The sequence below is a fragment of the Chelon labrosus genome (genome assembly GCF_963514085.1).
Source record: "Chelon labrosus genome assembly, chromosome: 18".
Taxonomy (NCBI): domain Eukaryota; kingdom Metazoa; phylum Chordata; class Actinopteri; order Mugiliformes; family Mugilidae; genus Chelon; species Chelon labrosus.
Window position 1 is genome coordinate 14,120,867 of NC_140351.1, and position 9,098 is coordinate 14,129,964.

Genomic DNA, 9,098 nt, shown 5'->3' on the forward strand with positions numbered 1-9,098 from the left:
ATGCTGTTCAGCCACAACATTAAAAGTCACCCTTGTGCCCTGCAAAAAGTTCTGAGTCATCCAGGAATGGACACTCACGAGGGCTCCCTGCGGTGTCTGGCATCAGGACTTTGGGTCCTATGGGGTGATGTTAGGGTAATGTGGGTTCGTAGGGTTTGTTCCAGCGCATCCTACTGACACTTAATCAGTTTGCGATTGGGAGAGTTTGGAGCTTTTAGTGTATTTTGAGCCCTTCCTAAGCAGTTTTGGTGGTGTGGCAGACCGTGTTGTCCTGCTGGGTAAGGTTGCAGTCGTAGGGGAGCGTCTGGTGAACAACAACGTTTAGGTGGGTGGTATGTGACAAAGTACCTCCACATGAATGCCAGCACCAAAGATTTTCCAGCAGAACATTGAACTGTAACAAAATGATGAATGTTATTCACTTCACCTGTCAGTGGCCAGTTGTCTTATATTCTGTAACAATCCAGTTAACTGTGAAATATCTTTCAAATCTGTTCCAGATTCAAAATGACATTAAGGTGATATTTTTTGGAATAAAACCAAACTTTGTTTTCCCAAGTGAGCGTGAAATTCCCTTTTTGTTGGGCAAAATATACGTATATTTTATTTTGTGTTGAACAAGAATACATACACTGACATTCCACGAGACGAGTGCAGGGAGCCCGAACAGCACCCACCCCCCCCCAAAAAAAAAATCACTACGCGCAATGAAGTGAGAATAAAGCTGAAGAATTTCAGTGCCGGCTTTGCTGCCAACTCTCTGAAACACTTAATTATGCCTAATTGTTCGGAGGACAGAACACACACAGAGGCAATTAGGAGCGATATGCATGGGCAGCTCTTCACAGGGAAACAGCATTTAGGCAAAAGAATAACAAAGTATGATATTTGCACAATGCATAATACTGAACTATATGTGTGCAAATAAAGGTAGGATAGAAGCAATCTTGTATTTAAATGCCGACACTGTCTGCCCAGTGATATTTTTTTTTTTACACATGTATTCTATAGCGAAATACAAAAGTCCTGTTTTATAAAATAAATACCATCAAAAACATCAAATATCAAAATTCCTGCTTATTTATAGGTTACTATATAGCTGAATAAGAAACTCTTACGTTAAAGTAGTACTTCATCATTTTGGGAAATGTGTTTTGGCAGAACTTTAGATGACAAGACTGAGCACACTCTCACATCTGTATGAAGCTAGCTTAGCTTAGCTGCAAACAAGGACTGGGAACTGGGAAACAGCTGACTTGGCTCTGTCCAGTGGTTACAAAAAAAACAAAACAAATACCACTCAACTTAGCACAACTCAGCTCAACAGTTTACAAGTTCAGTCTAGTTTGTTTAAATCTGTAAAAAGAAGTCCATTAGCCATTTTCTGAGCCGTTACATCTTGGCTCTGAGGATTTGTTTGTCATAGACCAAGACAGTTGTCGTCAAAGCCGAAAAATAGCTTTTGCACATAACCACGGCTTGCCATCTGAAACATATTTGTATCCTTCAAATCTATTTTCCTCAAAATTTAAAGGCCCACTGTGTAGGGTTTAGTGACATCTAGTGGTGAGGATGTGAATTGCAACCAACCAAATAACCCTCCCTCTTGAACCTGGATGCAACTTCAATGTAAAACCCAGTGGACTGTGTTTGGTTTGTCCCTTCTGGGCTACTGTAGAAACATGAAGTTGGAGCATGGAGGCCTCAGTCTAGGAGGACGTGTTCCATCTGGATATACGGAGGGCTACCGCTAAGCTAACAAAAACACAACAGTTTGGTTGTTGTTGCAAGGTATCATACACTTTTGAAAACATAATTTTACATACTACATTCAATTTCCGATAATAATAAGATACCCTATGCTCTGCTAAGCTAAGATAAGCTAAGCTAAGCTAATAGCTGTTGGTGCACTCACACATCCAGAAAACGGTGTATTTCCCAAAATGTCAAACTACTTCTTTAAAGTTCTGGTGATATAATCCATATATGTTAATTATATGCAGGAATAGAAGGATATACATATATAAATGACTCATACAGGTACGCAAAAGTAGGCATGCCAGTGTGTGTGTACATACGCACATACAAACATACTTCATCACCACTGGACACGTATATACAGCGCACACACACTCACACATACAGTACACACACACACACACACATTCACACATCAGATGTAGAATTGGTCACTGCTCAACCAGCCGAAGTACTTCAAGCAAAAGCAGTACTTAAGTTTTACCTAAAGATTTCATGATAAAAGTCTAAAAAAGGTGAAGAAATATACATTAAAAACAACAATGTGATGGAATATGTGGAAAAGATGACTACATTTTTCATCAACTAGTATTGTTCCTCAATTTGGTTAATTTTGAATTTGCTCTGCAATTCAATATTGTGCAAAATTGTCTTTTTTTCATTTTTTATCATTTTTTTTTACAAAATGTACTGATGACAACGTCTCAGTCTTTTCTTGGATCACACTGCTACCCAGAGGATTGAAATGTTAGTGCCGCCCTCGTGCGTTATCTGGTTAACTCGTCCACGAATACAGTCCAGAGTGACATAAAGAGCTGTACCGTTCTGTACCTGAAACGAGCCTCTCAGTCCTATGCTGGCCCACTCGCTCCCCTCAGGCATAGGTCCAGACACTTGCTGAGCCACAGGACCTGCCTGCCTGCCCTGACCTTCCGCTCGCTGCAAAGTAAGTTTAACTATATTACAGGAGTGAATCAGCTTGAGGTTGAGGGCTATGTTCGCTGTCCCTTTCTCGTGAAATATGAAGTTCTTCCGGCTGTTTGGTTCCCCGGAGTGGGCCAGGTGAACCTGCGGTCTGTCTGGGCCAATCTGCTGGAACAACAGCGGTTTATTCCTGACTGCGCCGAAGGGAAGACCAGTCCTGGATACAGTAGCAGTCAAGGCTGACGACACAGCCGAAGGAATCCAGATGAGGCTCAACATACTGATGCCCGTGCTGTCCCCAAAGTAGCGGATGTTGCACTGGGACGGGGATGTGACCTCAAAGCTGAGCGTGTCTCCGCTCTCCACGCTCACAGCACCAGAGAGGGTGATGGAGGTGTCCCTGTAGTTAACGCCCGTCTTGAAAGCCCGCATTTCCTCCTGACCGGTCCCATTGTGGCTAGAATATGCAATCAGGGAGAAACCCTCTCGAATGCAGGTGTGGCCCATGGAGTAAAGAGCTTGCTGCAGGACAAACTTCACCACTCCACTTTCTGTGAAGCGCACCCCGCGGCTGTCGTGAGTCAAGCTGATCATGTAGGGGTCAGACACTGAGGTCACGCGGAAAGTTGGGCGGTAGCTGGTCTGGTAGTGCGCCAGCATGGACATCTGAGCCGTCATAGCTACGGCGCCTGTGTCATGAGACAACCAGAGCAGGCTGAAAGCCGGGGCTGTGATATCGTACACGTGGAGATCCTTGCTCTGATTGCAGTGTTGATTTGGACTCTTCAGCAGCAGTGTGAAGGTATGGTTAGGCTCCACCTCCACCCCGCTACTGACGCTGACCCCCTGGAAGTACTTCCCATCCGGCTGTTCAATGCGAACGCCGCTGAGGTCCCGACTCTCCTCCTCCTGGCTTCCGTTGAGCCTCATCCCCACCTGGAGGAAGTTCCTGCAGCTGTGCTTTATCACAAAGTTATGATCCAACCACACCAGACCATGCTGCAGGAAGGTCACCCGCCCCGCCTCGTTGGACAGCAGATCACTGCTCTCTTTGCCTCGTATGTTTAGCTGAAGCCCAGGGAAGATGTGGGCACCTGGGGTCCTGGCAGAAGGAACTCCCACATTAGCCACCCACGACTGGGAGAGCCGGCTGTCTGAAAGCTGCCCGCAGATGGCGTCACTGATCGCTGTGCAGGGAACAGTAACAGGCGCTCCATCACAGTCCGAACAGGCCTGGCACTCCTGCAGCTCCTGGTTGTAGAAGTAGTCGTGACCACACAGTCCTCTCACGGCCTCTCTCTCCAAAACTCCCAGACATCTGAACCCACCTACACAGTAAAAGACAAAAACAGGCTCTAACAGCTGCACAGATGTTTTCTCAGAACAATTAATGCTTTGGGCTAGTTTGTTTTACATAAACAGGTGGAAAAAATATTCTAACATAAAAATAACTTTGGTGTAATGCTGCCCTTTTATTAATAGAGATTAATTTGCGGGCAGAATAAGCAATGAACTCACCTGGAGTGTTAACGCACTTCACTTTCTCTCCACAAGTGTTTGGTAACTCAAGACATTCATCTCTGTCCTGCAGTTCACACAAATTGAAATGAGTATCACAAACACATTTTGAATACTAATAATATTTAACTGATTGTTTCTGTATTTTGAAAGATGATACTATTATCACTGCCTTCGTACTAAAGCTGAAGATTGCTGGCATTAGGTGCTGTTGTTCACTTACTCACGAAAAACAACAAAGAATCTATGCTTTTCTTTGTTTTGGTCGGGGATGTGCATGTTTGGATCTTGCTGCCATATGCTTGACAGCCCCAGTAAAACTACAGCTCTCCGCTTAAAACCTTTCACACTTTTGTTTGCTGCAGGCTGTTTTTCACACATAGACCACACAGGTAACAGCAGAGATGAGCAGATGTTGAGATTCAGCATTTCAGCCCAAAAAGCGTGTGAGTGTTTTAAAGGACAGTACCTGACACATTCTGTCCGCAGTCGGGGAGCACTGTGAGATCAGGAAAAAGCCTGGTGGACACATGGTGCACTTCTCACACTGGGGCGGGTCCCTCTGAAAGTCACAGTACTCCTCTGATCCACACGGTGAAGGGCATCCCAGCAGAGGTTGAGGAAAATGAGCCTCCCCGACTACATCCATCACCTTCGAGTCGATGTCCATTTTGTGGACGGCGTAGGATTTCTGCAGGTGGCTGCGGGCTTGGCTCTGCAGTCCCGCCAGGTGGCTCTCGAAGTAGCTCTGCAGCTCACCCTGCAGGCCCTGAAAGGAAACCTGCTTGACGGTGTCCGAGAGGAGGCCGTACTGGGCCTTTACCACGTCCATCTGCTCGTACATTCGCCGCTGCTGGTCCAGGATCTCGCGCTGCTGGGACAGCAGTGCCTCTTGTTGGTCGGCGAGCTTCTGCTGCAGGTCGCGGATGATGATCTGCTGACCTCTCAAGGCCTCTACAAGTTTCTCCTGCCCTTTGGCCAGCTGGAGGTGCAAGATGAGGGCATCTTCTGAAGGAACTTCATTCTCTCCTGAAATTAAATTAGTGCAGGATGAAAGACGGGAAAGGTGGACAAGTTCTTTTTTTGTAAAAGAAACTGCATAAAACGAGTTACACCTGATACAGCAGTCTGATTTCTGCAAACAATGCTGGCACAAAGTGTGAACACGAGTCAGCCCATTTAGTTGGCTCAACCATGGCAAGTGCACTGAAAGTTTCCTATATGGACCCACATCAAAGCACTCTAAATTTTCTGGACAATTGGCTCTGAGACATTTTTCCAGCTCAGCTAGTCTAGTCGCTCTGCAGGTATCATTTTTTTTGGGCTGAAGGTCAACAAAGTCGTCCTTTGCTTTCATGAAATAATCCCGATTCCCGCTGGCAAAAGAGGCTTAAAGTCAATAAAGACTAGGAGGCTTTGGGTTAATTTATAGACACAGTGCTTTCAGTGCAGGATAATAGTTCATCAACTTTTTTTGTAAGACTGTCACTCCCAGTGTGTTTTAAACATGCAGTAGAAGCATTAGACAAGCCTTAAATCTGAAAACAGAGGGTCCCTAGTATCGATGAGAATGTTGATGAAGATACCAGACCTGGCTTGATGTCACATGTGAGCTGGACACCCAAAGGCGCCCCGCCATGATCCGACGACGGATATCCAAACTCAGGAAAATCTCCCAGAAACTGCGCGGCTCTGTCGGACAGATGGACTGGAGGAGTCATCGGGCTGCCGGCGGAGGAGACGCTATCCTCCGAGCCGGAGAGACATCCCTCTCCCACGCACGACTTTGCCCGAGCTCTCGGCCGTATCCTCAGCGGCAGCCTGCACTCGAGCCCTCTACAGTCCCGGGTCTCATTGGCGGGCTGAAATTGCTTCACAGCAGCGGCGCAGTCCGCATCGGTGCACCCTGCAGGTAAAACTTCGGGCGCTCGCATCCGTGCGCCGCCGTCGCCGTGCCGCCCGCGGACAGGCTGGACGGCCGGATAGGGGGAGCTCGGGTATGCGTGGTGTTGGCTGGCAACTATCTGCGCCGCCCGACCGTGCGTTGTCGGGTTAAATTGCCGCGGGTTTCTGGAGGATCTGCTCCCCGGACAGTGCGCCCCGGTGCACGGTCTTGGATCGCCGGCGTCACCGCCATAGCAGTGCGTCCCCCGGCAAATCCCAGCTACAGCTTGCGCGGCGTTGTGCAGTGACACCCAGGAGAGCAACAGCACTGGTGTTAGTAAAAACATGTTTTGTTTGTCTGTTATGTTGCCTATTGTCCCTGTAAGAGAAGAAAATGCAAGTTAAGATTCATGAGTTGAAAAAAACCAGACATCTCTTCAAATTAAACGCTCCCCCTGTAAGAATTGAAACCAAACTTTAACCCAGAGACTCTTGATCTGCAGCTCATTACAGGACATTACCTTCAGCTCCGGGTTTTTGGTGAGACTGGCTTTCCCGACTGTCAGAACGGAATAAAAACATCAGACACACGCATCGCTGCTGGCTCTCTCCATGCCTGACCCACTCTGAGGGCTTCTGCACTACAATGTCAGTATGTGGCATTCCTAAGACTTAATTAGCATCAGGTTTCCCCGGCCACAAATTAACCCTTCACCCTCCCTGTCCTCCACAAGAACTGGTGAAAGAAGCTCATTAAATGCCACTTCTGTTGCATAACAATGAAATATTGCCTCATATTCTAGGATCAACTTCAAGACAAACAGACACTTTCTCCGGCTGAATAATGTTTCCCACGCTATTTTAGGGGCTTTTTAATTTACTGATGACTGTCACTTTTCATTTTGCTCTCTGTTGACTCGTCTGTGACCCCGCGGCCATCCGAGCCCCAGAAAGTGACCGTGCTTTTTGTTTAGCACATCCTGAATGTTGAGACAGCTGCTGGTCCTCAGCCCGGCGTCCTTCGTGTTATACTGGCCTTGTCAACACCAAGCGTCCCCAACAGAGCCAACAGAGGTCAAACTTTTGTTGAAGAGACCTATGGCAGAAGTCAGGAATGTTAAAACCTACAGCTGCTTTTTGGACCCTTCCGCCATCCTCACATTTTAGTGCTTCGGCACAAACCCCGGAGCCTGTGGGAGGTTATCTGAGGATGCTGTGTGGGGGGACTGTTTGTAGTTTGGCAGTTCTGATGTTTTGGTCTGATAACTTCAAGGTCAGAGAGCCAAGGAAAATAAAATAGATGCTAAAAATGGCTAAAACTGCACAATGAGTCAAGATCTAGACCTAGCATTCCATCATTTTGACGTATCGTCTCACAATTTTACTTTTTATCTCGTAGCATTGCCTCCACGGCAGCAACCCTAACCCATCATTATGACTTTCTTTTAATAATATTCATACATCATTTCAAGTTTGACTCATTTATCTCATGATTGTGATTCATTATCCGAAAACCCGTGCATGTTTTCTCATCAGCGTGCCTTATTTTTTATGTTTTCTTAACAGCAGTTAAGGAGTTTGACTCAGATATGAGTGAAAATTTTTACTTTTTGAGGTAATAACTTGATTATAGTCATTACTTGGAAAAATTGAAGTCATTATTTTGACATAGTTTCTTATTATTTCCAGATACTAACATTTTCTTGAGATACTAAGTCATTATTTTGAGATAAGAAGTTATTCTTTTGAATTCTTTTCGTTATCGTGACATATTACGTCATAATTTTTTGATACTATGTCATTGTTTTTGAGATAAGTCATTAATTTGAAAGAATAAGTCATTATTTTGGGAAAACATCTCATTATTTTTCAGATACTAACTCGTTACTTTGAGTTATTTTGGGGGGAAAAGTTCATTATTCATTATTGGCATCACAATGACTTACAGACTCTTATATTTTTTGCATCACACTGCCAGAAATGGGCTTCCATAGATCAAAAAACCTTAACTTGCCGCTTACACACTAACACATCCTGCTAACCGTCTGTTATTTTCCTGGTGTAAACTTGCAGTGTGGATTATTGCACCACACAGGAAAAAAAAAAAAACCTGCAGCATGACCACACCACCCACTGAGTTCAGTGGCGATCGGTGGGTACAGTACAGCAGAGTGCAAACAGAGGGCACTACAACACTCCTGTATACATCACTTTTCACATCATCTTAGTGACAGTATGTCCTCTGCAGCGATACAAACTCTCTATCGTTTTGCAAGGTGCCCACTGGTTTTGTCATTAGCACCCCGTTTTCTTTTAGTGCACCAAGCCCCAGCCATGCACTTAGACGTGTGTTGGGGTGCTCGGATATATTAAAATGGAGACTAATGGTTTAAAGGAATGGCATAAACCTCACACCTCAGCATCTGGGGTTCTGCAATAGGTTGAAACCAACTGATATCTGTTTGTCAGGTGGGGATTTAAGAAATGCTTGACATTGCAGCTCCTGCTTTATTTGGCAAGCGTGCAGTTTGATTAAATAACACAAAATTAACAGGACTCTGCTGTGATGCATGAGCCGCAACGTGCACTTTCAAAAACCTTTATTAGATTCCACTCTGCTGGACCACCCTGAGTGTCTGAAGAGAGGTTCCAAACACAGAAAAATCACCTCACTCTCCACCGCAGAGCTCCACAACCGTTAATCAGTGTATTTATTTGAGAAATGTTCTCCGAGGCACCAGCGCGCTTGTGTTTAGGAGATGCTTGGAGCAAATGGGAGGCTGCCTTTGGCGTCCATCTGTTTGTCAACCCCTGAGAGACAGAGGAAATGAGGGTGGCTGGGAAACAGGGAGTTTGTTTAATACACCGCGAGTCATGAAAGGCTCTTGAAAGCATTCGAAGCTGTTTAGTTTCCCTCCCGTGGTGCTCGGCTTTGCCCTATGATGGCGGGGTTTTGCCACAGAGAGGGTGGTCTGTCTTTTCCCATTGGAGCCGAGGCAGGTCCTGAGGGAAAA

At 45.7% G+C, this 9,098-nt stretch overlaps 1 protein-coding gene across 1 annotated transcript; it reads right to left on the reverse strand.

The window, feature by feature from the left end:
• Positions 1–707: 707 nt before the first annotated feature.
• On the reverse strand, positions 708–7,297 carry nell3 (NELL (neural EGFL like) family member 3). Its single transcript, XM_084565785.1, has 5 exons — positions 6,606–7,297; positions 5,792–6,463; positions 4,670–5,229; positions 4,201–4,267; positions 708–4,010 (listed from the first exon to the last, which is right to left on the reverse strand). The coding sequence occupies exons 1-5, from the start codon at positions 6,745–6,747 to the stop codon at positions 2,479–2,481; spliced, it is 2,973 nt and encodes a 990-aa protein (XP_084421911.1). The 5' UTR covers positions 6,748–7,297; the 3' UTR covers positions 708–2,478.
• Between the last annotated feature and the right edge of the window lie 1,801 nt (positions 7,298–9,098).

Coding starts and splice junctions, on each gene's coding strand:
- nell3 (XM_084565785.1), bottom strand. CDS start 6,747: ATGCCACATACTGACATTGTAGTGCAGAAGCCCTCAGAGTGGGTCAGG. Junction 5,230..5,791: donor CACATGTGACATCAAGCCAG/GTCTGGTATCTT, acceptor ATTTAATTTCAG/GAGAGAATGAAGTTCCTTCA. Junction 4,011..4,200: donor GAAGTGCGTTAACACTCCAG/GTGAGTTCATTG, acceptor TTTACTGTGTAG/GTGGGTTCAGATGTCTGGGA.